At 49.7% G+C, this 24,754-nt stretch overlaps 1 protein-coding gene across 2 annotated transcripts in view; it reads left to right on the plus strand.

Annotated features, from left to right (window-relative positions):
- Window positions 1-13,126: 13,126 nt before the first annotated feature.
- The window catches only part of LOC138522041 (class II histocompatibility antigen, M beta 1 chain), a 356,872-nt gene continuing 345,244 nt past the window's right edge, over window positions 13,127-24,754 (plus strand). Inside the window, exon 1 of one of the 2 annotated variants that reach the window (XM_069635265.1) lies at window positions 13,127-13,490. In XM_069635265.1, the coding sequence (XP_069491366.1) occupies window positions 13,253-13,490 (238 nt within the window). In that variant the 5' untranslated portion in view covers window positions 13,127-13,252. The remainder of the gene's footprint in view (window positions 13,491-24,754) is intronic. The other variant, XM_069635264.1, reaches the window with a different exon arrangement.

Raw genomic sequence — 24,754 nt, forward strand, 5'->3', positions numbered from 1 at the left:
ATGCTGAACGATTCATGGGGTCACTCAAAAAAGTCATCAGGATCGCCAAGGAGCAAGGGCGCCCGTGGTTGAAAGCAGTATATCGGTTTCTGAGAACACACAGGCAAACCCCGCACTCCGCCACGGGAATCAGCCCAGCCGCTCTCATGCTCGGAGTACCCATACAAGCGGAACTTCCTATACACCCCCAGTGGACAGCCCCAGAACCGGACATCCCAGCAATGGATGCCACGAGGCTGAGGCGAAATGAACAGGAAAGCGTTGCCAGACGAGCTTGCCACAGGGAAGTGACCCCAGGGGACACCGTCATCGTCAGAAACCGAGCACCGCCTAAGAAAATGTCGCTCAACTTCGAGCTTCAACCATGGACAGTTAGTACCACCAATCACAGCATGGTCACCGCTACCCGAGGGGGAGAGACAGTAACAAGAAACATATCACACTTCCGGAAAGTACCCCCGAACTGTGGGAAGAACATCCAACGACTCCGAGGGGTGAAGCGGGAACAACACACACACCCCGAATGCCAACACCACCGGGTAGTCTTGTCACACCAAGAATCTCAGACGGACCACACCCGCAAGAAGAGAGAGCTGAAGCAGAGATTCCCGAGGGAGACACACCAAGGGAGAGAAGCACTCGGTACCGTCTGAGAGAAAAGCCCAAACCATCGTCCCGCCTCCAAGGATACGTAGTAGACGGGATCTACCGTCAGAAACTCACACCAAGATGAACCCTGAATGCAGTAAGCGAGACCATGTGCATATAAAGTGTGTCTCAGTTCATATGTAACACCAGCCCGAAATGTTTGTTGCTAACAGCAATAGAAAATATCTCCAAGTTGGGGAGGAATGTGGTGTCACGTGGCCGGCTACGGCAAGGTCACGTGACACGGTGTAAAAATAAAGGATTCACCGGAACTGGTGGTATGACGCCAGTCCGGGTTTAAGCACCACCCGAATGAGTCGTGTCTCTTCTGTGCTGCGACCCGCCCCTGCGCAGCGTCATTGGGCAGGCCTGCCCAAGCTTCAGCGCCATGCGGGGAACCGCCGCACATAACATCACACCGTGGGCCCTCCTGCTCTGTCTTTCCCCTTCTCCTGACTCCCGTGTGCCCCCTGCTGTGGCTTCTCTTTTCCCCTCAGCCCCCCTCCTTGCTGGGGCCCTTCCACGCACCCAATCACCTCCTCCCGTGGGCCCTCCTGCTCTGTCTTTCCCCTTCTCCTGACTCCCGTGCGCCCCCTGCTGTGGCTTCTCTTTTCCACTCAGCCCCCCCTTGCTGTGGCTCTTCCCCCACTCCTCCCGCCCCTCGCGCACCCAATGTGTTCATGAAACAACTAATGACTTTGCTTTTTACTGAAAAATGTATAAATAAATAAATAAATATGACTCCAGTAACGTTTCCTTAAAAAGTAAATGTACTTTTTTTGTACATCAATATTCATATAGAAAATATTCATTCATATTACATATTTCCAATTACATTTGTTTGTTCGGAACGAATTAAATGCTCAAAGAAAAGAATATGTTTTTTTCATAAGTGTATCTTCAGAATCTAGGAAACACAATAGATGGTCTAGCCATACACAAATGAATCCTGCACAATTTCACTAATTGACGTATTCATAGTAAGTGTAGTTTCCCGGTATCTTGCACTTCTGCTCTACGCGTTTCGGGAAACATTCCCTTCTTCAGGAGCTGCTATTTCACTGTGATCCTTATTCTTTCTGTTCTAGAATTAATCATATAGCATCATATATTAGTGTCCATTCTGTTGTCCGATTATCTACAATAATTCAGTCTGTGGTATACTCTTAGAGATCAATATTCACCTGGATGATGCTGCGTTGATCAGGAGTGTAATTCAATATGTATAATTTTCTCTTGTTCAAACTTCTTAAAGTAAATCTGTTTCCTACTATAGATAGTGGCGGTGTGATTAATAAAAAGAAGAGGCTGTTTCCTGCCTATTCAAAAGAAGCTACGTGCTGATAAAATTAGCTCCAGGTTATAGAGAATATACCTGTCGTTAGTGGCCAAAAGATCCCGCTGTCTGTTTGTAAAGTTTGGCTTAGTCTTTTGTGTATCTTCCACTATCACAATCCATACGTTAAGTTTTGTATCCAGTTTCTTTCTATAGATCAGGCAAATAAACTTTGTCATAGATATTTATAGCCTATTATTGGATATACCAAATTACAATGTCCAATTTTATACAACAATTCTTCCCTACTGGTGGTATTAATATCTGGAGTTCCTACTTTTGTGTCTATAATTGTCCACTAGTCTGGGCGGTATAGTCTGCATTCTGCAATAAGATTGAAGGTAAGGTAATATACTAAGGTCCCCCATCTGACCTATTACCCCAGAGTGGTTTTCTAACTGGTTAGTGCCTTAACTCACCCTTACGCATCTTGTTTGTGTGGCAAATGCTTTATTTTGCAACCGCGAGAGGCGCGAGTTGCAAAATGGCCGCTTTTTATTGATGCACGTCATCACGCCACAACGTGGTGATGTCATAAGTTTGTTTAAAATAGTCACATCTGTTTTTTTGATACGTTATCATCAATGCGTACATTGTCCCATGGAGAGACATAAATGCTTATCCCCTGATTGGTACATTATTCATGATTTAATACATTTGAATGCTTAGTTAGTGTGTGGGTCCATTTTAAGAACTCCATTCATGGGTCTGTATTTACTCCTCCACTCCTGATGGTATTCAAAATCTCCTGTTTCCAGGATTACTCAACTACGATGCTTATTGATACTAGATACCCAATATTTTTGTTGGTGGATATATACATGTGATACTCCCTAATGACGTGGACGTTCAACTATATCAGTTATATTAGACGGTTGGACTAAATCATAGTGTTGTATTGATAATATAGAAACCCAGGTTTAACCTTACCTATTGCATCATCCTGATGATCATTGTCAAGGATATGCTCACAATCGCATGGGATAGCCCCTCTGTCAATGAGAATTCATTATGTGTTTAATGGTTATGCCAACAGTTGTTCCTAACGGTAAATAATATTGACATATTAGTGGTCTCAACATTGAAAAGTACAATGAATCGTGTTGTCAACATTTACCAAATTCATGTCATTGTTATTAGTTCACTCCTTTGTTTCTTTGGTATGAAATGTATAATCAAAACTGAATGAAAAATTAATTACAAGGTATACCAGCTATTAGTAATCTCTCAGATACATGCAGTATATTGAATGACAATCATGGTTTCGTAAATGGTTGCCCAGAGGGAACCTGTCAGTCGCTTTCCTTGAGGTATGTCCCACATATAAGATTCTGCACGGGCAGCTCAAGCCATATATAATTGATTTAGTGTCACAATTCGCAAAATCCTTCAATTTGATTGTATTTCCTTTTTTAGGGTGTCTGACATACCCACCTCTCATGACAATATTGCAAATATTGCAATTTAAGCAGGGGTATGTCCCTGTTTTCTTCGTGCTTAGTGTTTGTTGTTTTTCTTTTGGTTGTCTCTCTACTTTTACCAACTCATCTTCCCGATTCCGTCCCCTTTTGTAAGCTATGATTGGTGCTCTTGGGAATAGTTGGTGAAGCTGTGGACCCAGTTCAATGAGTCGCCAATTTTTCTTAATTAGTCTGGTCACATGAATATCTTAATGCATACAAGAAGGGAATCTCTTTGGATTAAGTCTTTACAATTTCCAGATTTCACTTTGTGTGGGATAGCCCCTCTTTATGTCCCTTTCAATTTTTCAATCTCAATTTCCAATGTATCCTCCGATGAAATTATCCTTTTTAGGCGACAAAATTGACTATAAGGTAGATTGTGTTTTAAGTGTTGTGGGTGATGACTCTGAAGGTGTAATGCATTGTTCACATCTGTTTTTTTATGGTAAATATTGGTTATTATTTCGTTGCCCTTAATCTCTAGTTCCACATCCAGAAAGTGCAATGTTTGTGTGCCCACTTCCATGGTGAACCTAATCCGTTCATGGATCGAGTTTATATCCTCACGAAATGTGTCCAAATCCGTTCGATTCCCCCTCCAGATGACAAACACGTTGTCAATATACCTTTTCCAGGTGACGATATTCAGAGTCCACTTCTCATAGGACACAATGGTTGTAGTTTCCAAGTGATTCATGAATAAGTTTGCATAAGCTGGTGCCATTGATGACCCCATGAATGTTCCCGAAGCTTGTAGGTAGAATTGTGTTTTATATCTGAAGAAATTGTTCACTAATATTATTTTGCTTAATTCCAAAATGAAAATGTTATTGAATTCACAGCGGTTTCCTCTCAGTAAGGCCCATTCAAGGGCATCCAGACCATCCTTGTGTTGAATCGAGGTATAAAGACTTTGCACATCAAATGATACTAACTGGTCTGTCTCTCGTATATCTGTCAATTCCCGCATTGAATTAAGAAAATCAGTAGTGTCCCTTATGTACGTGTCCGTTGCCTCCGCCCAGCCCCGTTTCTTGGCCCGGGTGAAGCGGACGATTGCCCGGGGCGCAATCAGATCCCTGTGCTGGCTTCCTCTCCTTCCTACCCGGGGCAGATCAGAGGGAACCTACACTGTCTGGGCGAAACCAGAACCAGTGGCAGTATTCGTCCCATACGGTCTGGTGCCTTCTATCAACTCTGAATGACTAGGTTCTGCATACCAAACTTCTGTTTGTAGTCTGGGATCATGTTTACACCCAGGGCCGGTTTGTCTCCTGAGTTGGTGTGTTTCGTAGCAGCGACAGTCCACACTGGGCCATTCTTTCTACCAGGGTCGATGCACCATATTAACATTCACTTCCTGTGTTTCCAAAAGGAAAGGGAACTCGGGAAACTGCAGCGATGCATGTCCATTAGTACTTTTTATGACCTGGGCATCTATTAGCAGTACCTGGCAAATGCCTAAAACGTATACACAAGCCAACAACTGTTAGCTTTGCCAATGATTTTTATTTACAGGACTTCACTGATGGACATGAACAGTGCTTATAAATCGATTGACTAAAGGCAGGCCTGGTTAAGACATGTTTACTACATCAGTAGAGTTTATAGCTCAAATTAAGTCATTAACTTTCAGAAGACTGCTTTGAAAAAACACTGGCATGTACTTCAAGTGCAAACTTTGATGTTAAGGCTTGAATAAAGAGAGCTGAAAGAGTTTCCTTCTTGCTCAGTACATTGACAGGCCAACTCTAGCGTGAACCAGACAACTGGATCCTTTCGCCAGTACTGCCATAGCACCTGGCACTTGCCTTGTTCACTTGGGGGAATACAAGTGGATGCTTTGTAAACACTTTATTCCTCCCTTATTTCACCAAAAATGATCCTCGGTAACCACCCAGGTAATTTATGATTACATCAAAATGTGAGGAGTTATGAACTAGAGGAGCAACTCATGAGGGAGCCAATGACCAGAGAGGTGATGGGCCATATGAACCAAGGACCAGAGGAGGGAGATCAACCAGGTTGCCCAAGACCAGAAGGGCGACTGAGCAGAGAAGTGTGACTCACAAGGGAGTCAAGGACCAGAGGGGTGACAGAAAAGCAGAGCAACTCACAAGGGCCTTGCTGCCAAGTGGGGGGCCCATGCCATGCGTGACGCCATGAGCCAGTCCTGGGTTTTCACTTTGCATGGTAGTCTTTCTAGGCCCAAACTTATAATGGGAAGAACACAAATACCAGTCCTAGCATTTAACAGGAGGTGCACTGGCTCAGCGTCACGAAGGACATGGCACTGCCTGGCAGGTATGCAAGGGAGCCAAGGACCAGAGGAGAGTGACGAATTGAGAACCAGTTGGATGATGGACCAGAAAGGATGCAAAAAGTAAATGATCTGCTTTTATAAGTCACACATACAAGAAATTAAAATAGACACTAATTGTTAGAAAATTAAAAAGCAATTTTAATAAAAAGTTCTTGAATAACAATGTAATCAAACCTGTTTCATGTGTATAACAGTGATTTCTTGACGTTGGGTAGGAGCTACTTAACCGCAGGTTATAGTTTGGGAGAGGCGCGATTGCCGAGCGCGAGGGGGAGGCGCAATTTAGTGTTTCGCCCGGGGCACCAAATGGACTAGAAACTGCCCTGCCTCCACCAATGGTTGAAGAGCTTTGTCCACATATATGGCTAGCGGGTTAACAATACTTTCCGTGCCCGCTACAACGGGTCTGAGTGGGGGTTTGTTCGAATATTTATGAATTTTTGGTAATCCCTAGAATAACAGAGTGATTGGGTAATTGTTAGTTAAAAATGTCATTGTTTTTTTCAGATATCCAGTCATACTCTTGCGCTTTCACCAGGGTATCTTATATACTCTTGGCTACCTCCTTGGTTGAATCCTGGTCTATTTTAATGTATGTGTTCTCTTCATCTAATAATGCTCTAATCTGGATGTCATAAAATTCAGTGTCCATGATAACAATGGCTCCCCCTTTATCCGCAGGTTTTAGGGTTAGGGTCGGGTCATCAGCTAGATGTCTGATTAATTGGCTTTGGTGTCATCTGATGTTGTATCCCTTATCCTTGGTAAAGTTCACTGCTCTCAACTCTTTGAGCATCTGACTTTCAAACATCTTTATGGCTAAATTGTTGATCTGGGGATAAAAATATCTTTTAGCTTTAATTTCCAAATAGTCATGTTCATTCATTCATGATATGATATGATATGATATGGCATTTATAACGCACCTATACACAAGTGTTTCGAGGCGCGACGAGGCAGGGGAGGGGAACAAAGGGAGGACAGACAACGATCCTACTTGGCCAGGTGTAATTCAGATCGCGCAAGTGCGTGCGTCCTTCGAATGATGGTTGGGTATCAAAAAATACCTTCAATTTAATTTTCCTCGTCAATCTCTGTAGGTTTATTTTTTCTTCCAGAAGGTTCGAGTTCTGTGATGGAATGAAAGATAATCCTAAATGTAGCATATCTAGTTGGGTTTTTGTGAGCATTTTTGAAGAAATAGTGAATACTAACTGTTCGGTTTGTTTCTCGATCTTAGGTTTCTTGTTGCCTCTTCGTGTTATCTTCTGTCTAAAAAAGGTGTAGACTGGTGGCCATTAGATGTTGATGCCTCCTGTGATGTGTGTAAGTTTGATGTTGGTGTTGGTCCAATGTTGGTATTTCTGGTTTCCTCCCCACTTGTTGGAGCTTCACTGCTAGGATCGCTTTCCTCTTGACCAGATGGTTTTGGTTTCGATGGTGGTCTTCTATGGGGAGTCGGTCTCATTTGGCCATAATGTTCCTGCCATGTATAGGCAATGTCTTGAGAGTAATCTAAGGTGTCCCTTCAAAATGTTCTTACTTTTTCTCTGTCCGATGTCTTTCTTGTAACTCTCAAGGGTGTTGTTGACATCCTCTCATATTGTTTTCAGATCTTCAGTACTTTTGAAGGTGGCTAAAGATTCGCTCAGTTTTTCTATCTCTTTGTAAAGACCATTCACTGATTTTGATAATTCCTCTATAGTCAGGAGGAGTAGATCTAATGAACATTTATTTAGAATATGTTCCCACCTTTTTACAAAGTCGGGGTTATCCTTGAAGAGTGTGGGTGTGAGGTATACCCATAAGCCTTGTGGGATCCTTTGCGCCCGATAGTTTAGTTCAGTTTAGTTTAGTTTATTATTTGTATTGCGCTCCAGACCCGAGGGTATTCAGGCGCAAGGCATAAGGATATTCAAAGCTTGGTTACAACATGTAAAATACAATTATGTGCAAGTGCCGCTTGGTTACATGTTGGCACAATGAAGTTACGATATATACAGGCGGGTACATTGATGGCATGCATAGTTTTACACAGTGGTTGGTGCATGCGGTGTAGAGAGAGGTGCCAGGCAAAGTCAGCAAGGTATATGCCTAGATGTCTGCATCTTTGAGCCAACTGGTGATGCTTTGACGGAACTTGTGATAGCATTGATTGATTCTTAGAGGGGAAGGTAGTGAGTTCCATAGGAGTGCTGCCTTGACCTGGAAGCTGCTGCCTCCTATTTTGACATGTTTGTATCTGGGGATCCAGAGGTAGTTGGTGTTGGCGAGTCTGGTGATTCTTGTGGTAGGCTTCAAAGTGAATCTGTCGGATAGGTAGCGGGGTGCTGCATTGTTCAAGCATTTGTGCGTGAGGGAGGCAGTTTTTAGTTTTATTTTGTCGTGAGTGGAGAGCCAGTTGTTGGCTCTTCTGGTGTTAGAGATATGTTCTCTCTTGGGGATTCCTAGGGCTGCTCTTAGCGCATTATTTTGTAGGAGTTGGATTTTTTTGATGGTTTGTTTATTGGCTCCTATGTATAGCGCGTTGCAGTAGTCCAGCCTGGATAAGATGAGGGCTCTGGCTAGGGTGATGCAACTGTCCTGAGACAGGAAGGCCTTGCCTGCTCTGATCAACTTGCATGTGTATGCCGTGGCCGAGGCCAAGGCATTGACCTGCTTGCTGAGGGAGAGAGTGGAGTCCAGATAGAAACCCAGTGTTTTGACCTCCTTGGCGACAGTAATAATATTATTGTCTATGTTGAATGCTGAGTATTCGGGGCTGAGTTTTTTGAGGGTCGAGGGAGTGCCCAGGATGATGATCTCTGTTTTGTCATCATTCAGGCATAGACCGTGGGTGGCCATCCATGCCTGGATGATGAGATATATCCTGTTCACCAATGCCAAATCCTTGTCGTAATCACCGGTAAGCGGTAGGAGAATCTGAGTGTCATCTGCATAGTTAGTGTAGGTGACACCCAGAAGGTCCAGATTGTCGAACAGGGGCCTGGTAAAGATATTGTAGAGGGTGGGTGAGACGCAAGATCCCAGGGGCACTCCGCAAGTTATGGGGATGGGGTTGGCTGCTGCCATAGGAGAGAAGACTCTCATAGTCCTGTTGGTTAGGAATGATTGTATCCATGCAGTGGCTTCTTCGGAGAAATGAGCTGCCGAATCCAGATGGCTGCATAGGACCCTGTGGTCGACCAGGTCGAAGGCAGCTGATAAATCTAGGAGCAGAAGGAGGGCTGATTTTCCTTCATCCCGGAGTTCATCTATCTGTGACTTGAGGTCTATGAGAGCTGTTTCTGTCCCATGTTGGGGCCGGAAGCCTGATTGCCTAGTTCCTAGTAGAGAGTTGGTTTCCAAGTATTTTTGTATCTGGGAGTATGCCATTTTATCTAGGATCTTTAGGAGAAACGGCACTGTAGTAATCGGGCGGTAATTGGTGGGTATTAGTGGGTCTAGGGACTGCTTTTTCAGTAGAGGAAGCACCCATGATTCTTTGAGGTTGGATGGGATGGTATTGGTGGAGAAGGATGAGTTGATATGTTTCGTGATAAAGGGGGCCAGAACTCTGGCTGCATCCTTTAGAAGTTGAGCGGGGCATAAGTCTCCTTGACAGTTGGTGGGTTTGAGAGATAGTATGGTATTTTCTGTTTCTTTTATGGTGACTTTGGAAAACTTGAATCTGGGGTGATTGGTAGAGTTACTTGGCTGCTCTAGGTTGACGCTAATGGGTTTGTTGCCGGCAAGTGTGGCTTTTTTCTTGGCTATTTTTATTTGAAGGGTAGTGACTTTGTTGGCTAGAGATTGCTGTATGCAGTTGTCTGGCACAGGGATGTTGGAGCACCAGAGTTGGTCTTTGATGCAGTTGTCTGGCACCGGGATGTTGGAGCACCAGAGTTGGTCTTTGATGCAGTTGTCTGGCACCAGGATGTTGGAGCACCAGAGTTGGTCTTTGATGCAGTTGTCTGGCACCGGGATGTTGGAGCACCAGAGTTGGTCTTTGATGCAGTTGTCTGGCACAGGGATGTTGGAGCACCAGAGTTGGTCTTTGATGCAGTTGTCTGGCACAGGGATGTTGGAGCACCAGAGTTGGTCTTTGATGCAGTTGTCTGGCACAGGGGTGGGCGCTTCTAGCTCCTTGAGGATGACAAAGAGTTATTTTGTGCTAGAGTTGGCTTGGGCAATTCTAGCGTTGTAGGATTCGCGTTTAGCTAGGATGATTTCTTTTTTGTATAGGGCTGTGATGGAGCAGAGGTTGGCTTTGTTTTCGTCAGAAGGTTGTGCTCGCCAGGATGTCTCACAGTGCCTTTTTTGTTTGCACAATGATTTTAGGTATGGGGTGTACCATGAATTGAGATGGGCTTTGGGTTTGCTTTGTCTAAGTTTGAGTGGTGCAATAGAGTCTAGAGATGTGGTCATGATGTGGTTAAATTTCTTAACCATAGCTTTGGGGTCCAGGTTTTCCGGGATGGCGTTGAGTGTAGGGAGGATGAGGGGTAGCAGTTTGTCACAGGTGATGTTTTTCTTGTTCCGGGTGGGAATGGACGGAGCTAGGGGTGTGGGAGCCAAGGTAGGTTTGGCGGCAGTTAGGGTAAAGGTTATGAGGTGGTGATCTGTCCAGATCTGGGGGGATATGGAGGCTATCGTGCCGTTGTAGTTGTAGTCTGCTACCCAGTCCAGGGTTCTGCCTTTGTTGTGTGAGGGGGTGAGCACTCTTTGGGTAAATCCTTGTTCCTCTAGGATACTAGCCACATTGGATGCATGTGTGTCTTTGGGGTCGTTATAACCTAAGTTCAAGTCGCCTAGTAGTAGGACTTGAGATGAGTTTTTTAGATTATTCGAGATGATATTTGATATGTCATCTTCAAAGGTCCCAATGGGGCCTGGAGGTCTATAGACCAAGTATATTGTGAGAGTCTGGGTGTTATTTATGCTTAGTTTGGCTGTCAAGAGCTCACATGAGTTGATGACTGGGGATGGCACTAGTCTGCAAGGTAGATTGTTTCTTATTATGAGTGCAGTGCCTCCACCTCGAGTGTCGGTTCTGTCTGATCGCAGTATGGTGTATCCGTTTGGTATGGCCAGTGAGAGGCCGGGTCCTGCTGCGGCGTGTAGCCAAGATTCGGTGACTGCTAGGAAGTCTAGATGTTCAGAGTGGATGATGTCTGCTATATCTGAAGCGTGTGCAACTAGCGATCTAGAGTTTATTAGGCCACCCATGAGGTTAGGTTTGTTTATCTTTGGAAAGGTGGGACTAGTTGTAGTTTGGGTCTTGGAGGGGGGGTTGTTGGTGGTGGTCGGATTGGGCCAGTGTTCTGTTGTTCGTTTGTTAGAGGATGTCAGGGTTCTAGCTAGTGGTTCATAGAGTTTTGCAAGTCTTGAGCGGAGTCTGCCCTTCCTCTCGATGGTATTGCAGGGTAGAGTGTTATGTGGTTGGGCGTTGCAGGTGGCAATCAGTTGGCCAGGGTTTGTTAGCGTGGTTGAGAGGTAGTGACATGGTGTTGTAGTGAGTGGTGTGGTATTGGTACGTTGCTAGTACTAGGAGCAGGATGTGTATGATACTTGTTGTGTGGGAGGTGGGGAGCAGGATGCACAGGGGTGTGTGCATTGTTGGTATGGGTGCTGTAGGCGGGAGAGCCTGTATCCAATTCTGAGTTGATGTACTGACTACTGAATACAGATAGTACTGTGCCAATGTAGTAGCGTGGAGTTTCTGTGATAGTTCTCTCCTGATGACTCTTTCTAGTTGTAATGTCAGTTTCTCCGGGTTTGTCGCTGTAGGTCTATTACTTTCAATCTCTTTTATCAGCCCTAGAATACGATTCGCTTCCTTTTCATCAAACGCAAGCGTTATCGCGCGTTTACCCGTTATCCTATTGATCTTTGAAGAAGACGTAGCCTGCCTTCTTCCGAAGTGGGTGCTGCCTAGGTTATTCTGTCACCCCCTGCTGCTAGGGGATATTCAGCAGACCTAGTCACTGAGAAACTAGGAGCACGCCTTTGGTGTTTGATGAATGTTTAGGTTTTTAGGATAGATAGTGGGGTGCAAGGGAGATAAACCAGCCCTGACACCGGGTGGTATCGACGATAAAGAACCATCAGATGCCCACAAACTTGTGGAGCCCTCCCGCCCCCACATACACCCAATGATTGCTTTTTACTGAAAAAATAAAAAATAAATAAATATCACTCCAGTAACGTTTCCTTAAAAAGAAAATGTACTTATTTTGTATTTCAATATTCATATAGAAAATATATGAATTCATAGTACATGTGTCCAATTACATTTGATCATTAAAGCGCAAAGAAAAGAAACATTTGCTGTGTCTTTCCCCTTCTCCTGACTCCTGTGCTCCCCCTGCCGTGGCCTCTCTTTCCCCCTCAGCACCCCCCAGGCCCCTGCTGTGGCCCTTCCCCACTCCCCCATCACCCCCTCCCGTGGGCCCTCCTTCTGTCCCCTTCTCCTGACTCCTGTGCGCCCCCTGCCGTGGCTTCTCTTTCCCCCTCAGCACCCCCCCCACCCCCCTGCTGTGGCCCTTCCCCCCTCCCCTCCTCCCGTGGGCCCTCCTTCTGTCCCCTTCTCCTGACTCCTGTGCGCCCCCTGCCGTGGCTTCTCTTTCCCCCTCAGCACCCCCCCACCCCCCTGCTGTGGCCCTTCCCCCCTCCCCTCCTCCCGTGGGCCCTCCTTCTGTCCCCTTCTCCTGACTCCTGTGCGCCCCCTGCTGTGGCTTCTCTTTCCCCCTCAGCACCCCCCCCACCCCCCTGCTGTGGCCCTTCCCCCCTCCCCTCCTCCCGTGGGCCCTCCTTCTGTCCCCTTCTCCTGACTCCTGTGCGCCCCCTGCCGTGGCTTCTCTTTCCCCCTCAGCACCCCCCACCCCCCTGCTGTGGCCCTTCCCCCCTCCCCTCCTCCCGTGGGCCCTCCTTCTGTCCCCATCTCCTGACTCCTGTGCGCCCCCTGCCGTGGCCTCTCTTTCCCCCTCAGCACCCCCCAGGCCCCTGCTGTGGCCCTTCCCCCCTCCCCTCCTCCCGTGGGCCCTCCTTCTGTCCCCATCTCCTGACTCCTGTGCGCCCCCTGCCGTGGCTTCTCTTTCCCCCTCAGCTCCCCCCCCCCCCCCCTGTTATGGCCCTCCCCTCCTCCCGTGGGCCCTCCTTCTGTCCCCATCTCCTGACTCCTGTGCGCCCCCTGCCGTGGCCTCTCTTTCCCCCTCAGCACCCCCCAGGCCCCTGCTGTGGCCCTTCCCCCCTCCCCTCCTCCCGTGGGCCCTCCTTCTGTCCCCATCTCCTGACTCCTGTGCGCCCCCTGCCGTGGCTTCTCTTTCCCCCTCAGCTCCCCCCCCCCCCTGTTATGGCCCTCCCCTCCTCCCGTGGGCCCTCCTTCTGTCCCCTTCTCCTGACTCCCCTGCTGTGGCCCCTCCTCCCCCGAGCTGCCAGTCCCCTCTGGGTGGTTGCAGCCCGGCAGGGCTCCTCGCACTCTCAGGCTTCACCCAGTGACTGATGACGGGCAGAGCCCGGCCGCCCATTGGCTGGCACCACCCATTGTGGGGGAGGCCCAGGGAGCAGGGCGCCACCCCGGACTGGAGAGAGCGAGCATTGCTGGAGCTGTGTGGACACCCCTGGGACCGGAGGTTAGAGAGCGGCAGACACCCCCTGTGTGAGCCCTCTGAAGCCATGTACCTGAGCAGGGCCACCCTGCTGCCCTTCCTGTTCGTCATCATTTGCCCCATCGCTTCAGGTGCGTGTACCCTGTACTCCGAACTGGTGGGATACCTCAGTGAGTAAATGCATCTGCGGTGTAATCTTCAGTGTAACGTCTTCTTCTTCTTCTTAATTATCGGAAGCGTGGGCGGACCCACGCAGGCGCTTCCCCATCCTATAACGTCAAATCGCAGCTTTTAGTCCTAGTGGGATAGCTCTGCAGGCTGAAGGGGTGGCTGCGGTGATTTCTAAGTAACTTGTAGTGCATAGCTTTTAGTCCTAGTGGGATAGCTCAGCAGGCTCAAGGAGTGGCTGCGGTGACTTGTAAGTAACCCGTAGTGCATAGATTTGCCCTAGTGGGATAGCTCAGCAGGCTGAAGGAGTGGCTGCGGTGACTTGTAAGTAACCCGTAGTGCATAGATTTGCCCTAGTGGGATAGCTCAGCAGGTTGAAGGGGTGGGTGCGGTGACTTGTAAGTAACCCGTAGTGCATAGATTTGCCCTAGTGGGATAGCTCAGCAGGTTGAAGGGGTGGGTGCGGTGACTTGTAAGTAACCCGTAGTGCATAGATTTGCCCTAGTGGGATAGCTCAGCAGGCTGAAGGAGTGGCTGCGGTGACTTGTAAGTAACCCGTAGTGCATAGATTTGCCCTAGTGGGATAGCTCAGCAGGTTGAAGGGGTGGGTGCGGTGACTTGAAAGTAACCCGTAGTGCATAGATTTGCCCTAGTGGGATAGCTCAGCAGGCTGAAGGAGTGGCTGCGGTGACTTGTAAGTAACCCGTAGTGCACAGATTTGCCCTAGTGGGATAGCTCAGCAGGTTGAAGGGGTGGGTGCGGTGATTTTTAAGTAACTCGTAGAGCACAGATTTGCTTCCGGAGATAGTTGAAGTGCAGCCTGCATGTGACAGGTTCCATTTTAGTTCTGAACTGACCGCCACCCAGAGAGGTCAAAGCCAAGACTCCAGGAGCACGCGGCTGTGGTGCAGTTCTCCACTGACATGCCGTGTGATTTTAGGCAGCTGACTTTATGGTCGGCAGCCCCAACTCTCTATTCCTACCATGGGCTCATGAGGTCAGGATAATATGAGCGCACGTAGATCAGCGGGTCTGCTTCACCGCTGACATGACGTGTGATCCTCGGCAAGGTTCGCTGTCTCTATTGAATGAAGGTGAGAGGGGCACTGGGCAGTCTCTTCAGATGGGCGCTTATGGGGACCCGGCCGCTGTATTATAGTGCTCCTTGGATGTGGGCCAGATTAGTTCAGAGCAATCACCCCTGTCCAGAGGCGCGAGCCGTGGCTCACACCGAGTAACCGTACCCTTCCAGACCAGGGATTCGCGGACGTTTTCCTGCTGGTGGTTCCGATAGGAGGCTCTAACTTGACCCACAGTCAGCAGGGGGCGCTCTCGGCATTCCGAGGCTGCCGTGGGGACTTTCCTCAGTCTCGGGAAGCCCCGGGAAGTGAAAGTGTCTAGAGGTTTGTGTCACGGCCAGGATCTCCGACCCTGTGGAGACATGCGGGGGCGTATGCAACGTATGGACCCTGGGGGGCGCTCAGCATCATATACTCCAGGCACACTTAAACAGCAAGAAACCGAAAGCGCAACAGCTGCAGAATCTGAGCCCTGCGCTGCTGCAGCAGGACCAGAGCACTGCGCTGCTGCAGGACCCGAGCACTGCGCTGCTGCAGGACCCGAGTACTGCGCTGCTGCAGGACCCGAGCACTGCGCTGCTGCAGGACCCGAGCACTGCGCTGCTGCAGGACCCGAGCACTGCGCTGCTGCAGGACCCGAGCACTGCGCTGCTGCAGGACCCGAGTACTGCGCTGCTGCAGAACCCGAGCACTGCGCTGCTGCAGGACCCGAGCACTGCGCTGCTGCAGGACCCAAGGACTGCGCTGCTGCAGGACCCGAGCACTGCGCTGCTGCAGGACCCGAGCACTGCGCTGCTGCAGGACCCGAGCACTGCGCTGCTGCAGGACCCGAGCACTGCGTTGCTGCAGGACCCGAGCACTGCGCTGCTGCAGGACCCGAGCACTGCGCTGCTGTAGGACCCGATTACTGCGCTGCTGCAGGACCCGAGAACCGCGCTGCTGCAGGACCCGATTACCGCGCTGCTGCAGGACCCGAGAACCGCGCTGCTGCAGGACCCGAGTACTGCGCTGCTGCAGGACCCGAGCACCGCGCTGCTGCAGAACCCGAGTACTGCGCTGCTGCAGGACCCGAGCACCGCGCTGCTGCAGGACCCGAGTACCGCGCTGCTGCAGAACCCGAGCACCGCGCTGCTGCAGGACCCGAGCACCGCGCTGCTGCAGAACCCGAGCACCGCACTGCTGTAGGACCCGATTACTGCGCTGCTGCAGGACCCGAGAACCGCGCTGCTGCAGGACCCGAGAACCGTGCTGCTGCAGGACCCGAGTACTGCGCTGCTGCAGGACCCGAGAACCGTGCTGCTGCAGGACCCGAGTACTGCGCTGCTGCAGGACCCGAGCACTGCACTGCTGCAGGACCCGAGCACTGCGCTGCTGCAGGACCCGAGCACTGCGCTGCTGCAGGACCCGAGCACTGCGCTGCTGTAGGACCCGAGTACTGCGCTGCTGCAGGACCCGAGCACTGCGCTGCTGCAGGACCCGAGTACTGCGCTGCTGCAGACCCCGAGCACTGCGCTGCTGCAGGACCCGAGCACTGCGCTGCTGCAGGACTCGAGGACTGCTTGTAGGACCCGAGCACTGCGCTGCTGCAGGACCCGAGTACTGCGCTGCTGCAGGACCCGAGAACCGCGCTGCTGCAGGACCCGAGTACTGCGCTGCTGCAGGACCCGAGCACCGCGCTGCTGCAGGACCCGAGTACTGCGCTGCTGCAGGACCCGAGCACCGTGCTGCTGCAGGACCCGAGTACCGCGCTGCTGCAGAACCCGAGCACCGCGCTGCTGCAGGACCCGAGCACTGCTGCAGGACCCGAGAACCGCGCTGCTGCAGGACCCGAGTACTGCGCTGCTGCAGGACCCGAGCACCGCGCTGCTGCAGGACCCGAGTACTGCGCTGCTGCAGAACCCGAGCACCGCGCTGCTGCAGAACCCGAGCACCGCGCTGCTGCAGGACCCGAGCACTGCGCTGCTGCAGGACCCGAGCACCGCGCTGCTGTAGGACCCGAGTACTGCACTGCGCTGCTGTAGGACCCGAGTACTGCGCTGCTGCAGAACCCGAGGACTACACAGCTGCCTCAAAACCGTTTAAAACAACAAGAAAACCATAACGTAAAACTATTTATTAAAGTTAGAACTATGCGCCGATTTCCTTAAATGTATACTATTTTTTGCGGAGCTGCAATTAGAAATGAGCGCAAAACAAATGAAATGATGTATGCCAGCTCCTTCCGACGTCATACAATGAATGCATGGGCAGAGCAGAGGCCTGGACTCTGAGAGTCAGGCAGGGGCCCGACTTCTGCTCACCCTCAAGTCCAGGGCTTGCAGTATTCTTTCAGGGAGTTGGGAGGGCCCCAGTATAAGCAGGTCAACCACATAAAGCAGTCTTTTGATATCTGCGACATGCATGCATTCTGTGTCATGCATCAGAACATGACGTATCACCATATCAAAGAATAGCTAAGGCTCCGCAACTAAGAACGCAGAAGAGAGTATAAGACATTTTGATTTGACCCCTACCTAGTGTGCTTTGCTCAGTCAGTCCTTGCTTTAAGGCTCACAGCACATTGCATTCTGGTACTTGTAGTCTTGTATTTTCTGGCAGGAAAATAAAAACAAAAATAGTGTAGAGGGGTGAAGAATGACACCTGCTAAAAAGCTGGAACATGAAGAACATGCCAAGCTCTACCCAGGACCACCTGCGAGCTTTGCTGCTGCACTTGTGTGATGCAGTGTGTGTGCGTATGCTGCACTTTCAGTGTGACTGTCTTGAGCTCCCCCTTTTCCAGACCCCAAGGATACTTGCAACTTACAGAATTGAGGTCCAGAGCGCATTCTTATGCCCAATCTGAAAAGGGACGCGTCTGAAATGCAGACAGGCATTCCATGCAGGGTGGCGGTGCCCTGGCATGAAAAAAGACCCGTCTGAAATGCAGACGGGCATTCCATGCAGGGTGGCAGGCCTGGCATGAAAACCGACCTGCCTGAAATACAGACACATCAAGTCATCATAGAGGCCAGCTATAAGAAGTGAATAGAATGCAGGCGGAGCCGCCATTGCACAGAAACTGGACATTGGCATCATGAAATAGTCAGCCAAAGAATCATTGAGAAAGAATGAAAAGCTGTGTCGCAGTAGACGAGCAGGCTTCTGGAGCTGCGTTGGGAGGCTGTCTGGCCTGAAGTCAAGAACTGAGAAGTCGAGGTCAGCAATCTACGCTGAAGAAGAAGGAGTGTGCGGAGGATGAATACTCTTGCGGTAAGGTGCAAGAAAGAACACAAAGGATGCCAAGTCTTAATTCATTTAAAGCAATTAAAAGCTTGCAGAATAAGCAGCATCCTGGTCTCTTGTCACGTGAGTCAAGGATGGAAATAGAGTTTGAACTTGGAGTTCCAGGCACGATAGCGAGTGCCCTCACTCCCATGCATTCCCAGGACGAGGATACTCTGCAAGGCCAAGTACAAAGACAATTTCATGGCAGAAGACATGGGTGATGAGAGATGTTGGGCTAATTGGGTGGTGAGGTAGCTTCATGTCCTATCTCCCTGCACCTGGGTTTTGGCTTAGATGCTGCTAATTGAACGGAATGTTCCAGACAAGGCACAAGCGTGCCAAACTAATTGTATTAGTCCGTATAACGAAGGACCCTATAGCTTGAGAAACCAATGAAACACTGTGTAACTGATTTGTCTTAAAATGGCATGTATGAAGAGGTAGGCATAAGTTGTCCACCTGATATTGGATAGCCAATAACAACCCTAGCTCCTATATGATTGTATATCTAGATGTGTCCCTTCACCAATCCCGACCCTTGATAGGTTTTTCACTATTGCCACGTAGTATGATGTCACTGTGACGCATAAAGAAGTATATCATTGTATTTTTTGTGGAAATCACTGAGAGAATGAGTCTACGTCCGTCGATGTTCGTTGTACACTCCCTATTTTAGATTATGTATTTATTTATTTATTCATTTATATAGCGCATAAAACCCAGAGGTATCTAGGTGCTTATACTTAAGAGATTAGTTGCAGTGCTTCAGGTTACAGCAAGGAAGCGCAAGAGGTGAATACATCAAAGAGGAACCTACATAAGTGATAGATCACACGCAAAGTGCAGAAGAGAGCTCAGATGCGCAGATACATGATGCTAACCCCACGTTGCAGGGCGGCAGCAGCGCACAAATGCACAAGTCAATTAGGCGGCAGATACATGATGCTAACCCCACGTTGCAGGGCGGCAGCAGCGCACAAATGCACAAGTCAATTAGGCGGCAGATACATGGAGCCTAGACCCACGTTGCAGGGTGGCAGCAGCACACAAATGCAAAAGTCAATTAGGCGGCAGATACATGATGCTAACCCCACGTTGCAGGGCGGCAGCAGCACACAAATGCACAAGTCAGTTAGGCGGCAGATACATGATGCTAACCCCACGTTGCAGGGCGGCAGCAGCACACAAATGCACAAGTCAATTAGGCGGCAGATACATGAGGCCTAACCCCATGTTGCAGGGCGGCAGCAGCACACAAATGCACAAGTCAATTAGGAGGCAGATACATGGAGCCTAGCTCCACGTTGCAGGGCGGCAGCAGCACACAAATGCACAAGTCAATTAGGCGGCAGATACATGAGGCCTAGCCCCATGTTGCAGGGCGGCAGCAGCACACAAATGCACAAGTCAATTAGGCGGCAGATACATGAGGCCTAGCCCCATGTTGCAGGGCGGCAGTAGCATACAAATGCACAAGTCAATTAGGCGGCAGATACATGGAGCCTAGCCCCATGTTGCAGGGCGGCAGCAGCACACAAATGCACAAGTCAATTAGGCGGCAGATACATGGAGCCTAACTCCATGTTGCAGGGCGGCAGCAGCACACAAATGCACAAGTCAATTAGGTGGCAGATACATGGAGCCTAACTCCATGTTGCAGGGCGGCAGCAGCACACAAATGCAAAAGTCAATTAGGCGGCAGATACATGATGCTAACCCCACGTTGCAGGGCGGCAGCAGCACACAAATGCACAAGTCAATTAGGCGGCAGATACATGGAGCCTAACCCCACGTTGCAGGGCGGCAGCAGCATACAAATGCAAAAGTCAATTAGGCGGCAGATACATGGAGCCTAACTCCATGTTGCAGGGCGGCAGCAGCACACAAATGCAAAAGTCAATTAGGCGGCAGATACATGATGCTAACCCCACGTTGCAGGGCGGCAGCAGCACACAAATGCACAAGTCAATTAGGCGGCAGATACATGGAGCCTAACCCCACGTTGCAGGGCGGCAGCAGCACACAAATGCAAAAGTCAATTAGGCGGCAGATATATGATGCTAACCCCACGTTGCAGGGCGGCAGCAGCACACAAATGCACAAGTCAATTAGGTGGCAGATACATGAGGCCTAGCCCCACGTTGCAGGGCGGCAGCAGCACACAAATGCAAAAGTCAATTAGGCGGCAGATACATGGAGCCTAGCCCCATGTTGCAGGGCGGCAGCAGCATACAAATGCACAAGTCAATTAGGCGGCAGATACATGGAGTCTAACTCCATGTTGCAGGGCGGCAGCAGCACACAAATGCACAAGTCAATTAGGCGGCAGATACATGAGGCCTAGCCCCATGTTGCAGGGTGGCAGCAGCATACAAATGCAAAAGTCAATTAGGCGGCAGATACATGGAGCCTAACTCCATGTTGCAGGGCGGCAGCAGCACACAAATGCACAAGTCAATTAGGCGGCAGATACATGGAGCCTAACTCCATGTTGCAGGGCGGCAGCAGCACACAAATGCACAAGTCAATTAGGCGGCAGATACATGGAGCCTAACTCCATGTTGCAGGGCGGCAGCAGCACACAAAAGCAAAAGTCAATTAGGCGGCAGATACATGATGCTAACCCCACATTGCAGGGCGGCAGCAGCACACAAATGCACAAGTCAATTAGGCGGTAGATACATGGAGCCTAACCCCACGTTGCAGGGCGGCAGCAGCATACAAATGCAAAAGTCAATTAGGCGGCAGATACATGGAGCCTAACTCCATGTTGCAGGGCGGCAGCAGCACACAAATGCAAAAGTCAATTAGGCGGCAGATACATGATGCTAACCCCACGTTGCATTGCGGAAGCAGCATACAAATGCACAAGTCAATTAGGCGGCAGATACATGGAGCCTAACCCCACGTTGCAGGGCGGCAGCAGCACACAAATGCAAAAGTCAATTAGGCGGCAGATACATGATGCTAACCCCACGTTGCAGGGCGGCAGCAGCACACAAATGCACAAGTCAATTAGGTGACAGATACATGAGGCCTAGCCCCACGTTGCAGGGCGGCAGCAGCACACAAATGCAAAAGTCAATTAGGCGGCAGATACATGGAGCCTAACCCCACGTTGCAGGGCGGCAGCAGCACACAAATGCAAAAGTCAATTAGGCGACAGATACATGGAGCCTAGCCCCATGTTGCAGGGCGGCAGCAGCATACAAATGCACAAGTCAATTAGGCGGCAGATACATGGAGCCTAGCCCCATGTTGCAGGGCGGCAGCAGCATACAAATGCACAAGTCAATTAGGCGGCAGATACATGGAGTCTAACTCCATGTTGCAGGGCGGCAGCAGCACACAAATGCACAAGTCAATTAGGCGGCAGATACATGGAGCCTAGCCCTATGTTGCAGGGCGGCAGCAGTGTACAAATGCACAAGTCAATTAGGCGGCAGATACATGGAGCCTAGCCCCATGTTGCAGGGCGGCAGCAGCATACAAATGCAAAAGTCAATTAAGTGACAGATACATGGAGCCTAGCCCCATGGTGCAGGCGGCAGCAGCATACAAATGCAAAAGTCAATTTGGCGGCAGATACATAGAGCCTAACCCCATGGTGCAGGGCGGCAGCAGCATACAAATGCACAAGTCAATTAGGCGGCAGATACATGGAGTCTAACTCCATGGTGCAGGGCGGCAGCAGCATACAAATGCACAAGTCAATTAGGTGGCAGATACATGGAGCCAAGCCCCATGGTGCAGGGCGGCAGCAGCACACAAATTCACAAGTCAATTAGGTGGCAGATACATGGAGCCAAGCCCCATGGTGCAGGGCGGCAGCAGCATACAAATTCACAAGTCAATTAGGCGGGTACTATTGGGCATGGAAGAATAAGAAAAGGGGAGGGGTAGGGGGAGAGGAAATCAGGGAGGGCAGGGGGGAGGACATTAAGGGGCCAGAAGGCGGGGGCAGGGCACACAACAGCATCACGGTGGACCAGAGGGTTGTGGGGGGCACACAGAAGCATCACAGGGGACCAGAGGGTGTGGGGGGCACACAGCAGCATCACGGGGGGCTGGGGTGGTGCTGGGGGGCACACAGCAGCATCACGGGGGACCCAGGCAGTGGGGAAGGGGCACACAGCAGCATCAGAGGGGACCGGGGGGTGGGGGCACACACAGCAGCATCACGGGGGACCGGGGGGTGGGGACACACACAGCAGAATCATGGGGGACCAGGGGGGATGGGGGGCACACACAGCAGCATCACGGGGGACCAGGGGGGATGGGGGACACACAAAGCAGCATCACAGGGGACCAAGTGGGGGTGGGAAGCGTACCTGAAGCAGACAGGGCCTTTTTCGCAGGCCTTTGTCTGTGGGCTGGCTCCTGCCTGCCGGCGGTTACAATTGGTTAAGGAGGACGGCTGTTGCTAGGCGATGGTCAACAATGGCTTTGCCTTGTTAATAAAACAGAAACTTGCCATCTTCTTGAGTTTGTCCTGTTATTTGGACTCAGAATTGTTCTGGTGTAATCCCATCCAGTAACAGATGCACATTCCAAGGGCCATAAGCTCAAAAGCAATCAATAATAATAAGATTAATAATAATCCCTGTTCTCTGGCTCCATGTCCTACCTGCCCCCATGCTACCCCCCCCAACCCCATCTCACCACTGTGTTCTCTTTCTGTGCCTGGGTCCAGGCCCGGTCCCACCTCCGTTCTATCACTCCCCTCCCATCCTTCCACTGTGTTCTCTTTCTTTGCCTGGCTCCATGCCTGGTCCCACCCCCATGCCATATCTCTCCCCTCCCCCAACCCATTTCTCCACTGTGTTTTCTTTCTGTGCCTGGCTCCATGCCTGGTCCCACCTCTATGCCATCTCTCTCCCCTCCCCCATACCCTTTCTCCACTGTGTTCTCTTTCTGTGCCTGGCTCCATGCCTGGACCTACCTCTATGCCATCTCTCCCCCTCCCCATACCCTTTCTCCACTGTGTTCTCTTTCTGTGCCTGGCTCCAGGCCTGGTCCCACCTCTATGCCATCTCTCTCCCCTCCCCCATCCTGCACATACAGTATATGCAATGACTGTACATACAGTATATATGCAATGACTGTTCATATAATACATGGTAAGCCTGCACATACAATACATGCTAAACCTGCCCTGTAACAATATGTGTTGAGGACCGCTATTAATACGGGAAGGACCGTCTCCCCCCAGTTAAAGCGCCACACCAAATACTGTTATTCCTGTAATATTTAGTTTGCTTAGCCCTGTCTGAACCGCATATAATATCACCAAGGCTTTTCTCACCCTGTGCCACACTAAGCCTAGTACCAGGTCGGGGTATTGAGAAAATAGATATTTTTTTATTAACAAATGGTTTTAATAGATCTCAAGAAAACACTTAATTTACACACGTCACTTTCTCTGTGGCCTCCAAATCAAAACACAACAGATGGGACACTTTTTGTTTTGAATCGGTACCGAATCCGAATCAGGTTTACTCTTTTTATCTCCTGTCCCACGAACTCCAAATTAATAAATCGCACAATGCTTTGCAATATCACAGAACCATCAGGCACACAACGCGTTGCAATATCACAGAACCATCAGGCGCACAACGCGTTGCAATATCACAGAACCATCAGGCGCACAATGCGTTGCAATATCCCAGTACAATCAGGCGCACAATGCGTTGCAATATCACAGTACCATCAGGCACACAATGCGTTGCAATATCACAGTACAATCAGGCACACAATGCGTTGCAATATCACAGAATGCAATATCACAGAACCATCAGGCACACAAAGCGTTGCAATATCACAGAACCATCAGGCGCACAATGCGTTGCAATATCACAGAACCATCCGGCACACAACGCGTTGCAATATCACAGTACAATCAGGCGCACAATGCGTTGCAATATCACAGAATGCAATATCACAGAACCATCAGGCACACAAAGCGTTGCAATATCACAGAACCATCAGGCGCACAATGCGTTGCAATATCACAGAACCATCAGGCACACAACGCGTTGCAATATCACAGAACCATCAGGCGCACAATGCTTTGCAATATCAAAGAACCATCAGGCACACAATGCTTTGCAATATCACAGAACCATCAGGCACACAACGCGTTGCAATATCACAGAACCATCAGGCGCACAACGCGTTGCAATATCACAGAACCATCAGGCGCACAATGCGTTGCAATATCACAGAACCATCAGGCACACAATGCGTTGCAATATCACAGTACAATCAGGCACACAACGCGTTGCAATATCACAGTACAATCAGGCGCACAATGCGTTGCAATATCACAGAATGCAATATCACAGAACCATCAGGCACACAAAGCGTTGCAATATCACAGAACCATCAGGCGCACAATGCGTTGCAATATCACAGAACCATCAGGCACACAACGCGTTGCAATATCACAGAACCATCAGGCGCACAATGCTTTGCAATATCAAAGAACCATCAGGCACACAATGCTTTGCAATATCACAGAACCATCAGGCGCACAATGCGTTGCAATATCACAGTACAATCAGGCGCACAATTGAACACAATGCGTTGCAATATCACAGAACCATCAGGCGCACAATGCGTTGCAATATCACAGAACCATCAGGCGCACAATGTGTTGCAATATCACAGTACAATCAGGCACACAACGCGTTGCAATATCACAGTACAATCAGGCGCACAATGCGTTGCAATATCACAGAATGCAATATCACAGAACCATCAGGCACACAAAGCGTTGCAATATCACAGAACCATCAGGCGCACAATGCGTTGCAATATCACAGAACCATCAGGCACACAACGCGTTGCAATATCACAGAACCATCAGGCACACAATGCGT

Source organism: Ambystoma mexicanum, chromosome 13, assembly GCF_040938575.1.
Source record: "Ambystoma mexicanum isolate Mex_15411 chromosome 13, UKY_AmexF1_1, whole genome shotgun sequence".
NCBI classification, from domain to species: Eukaryota; Metazoa; Chordata; class Amphibia; order Caudata; family Ambystomatidae; genus Ambystoma; species Ambystoma mexicanum.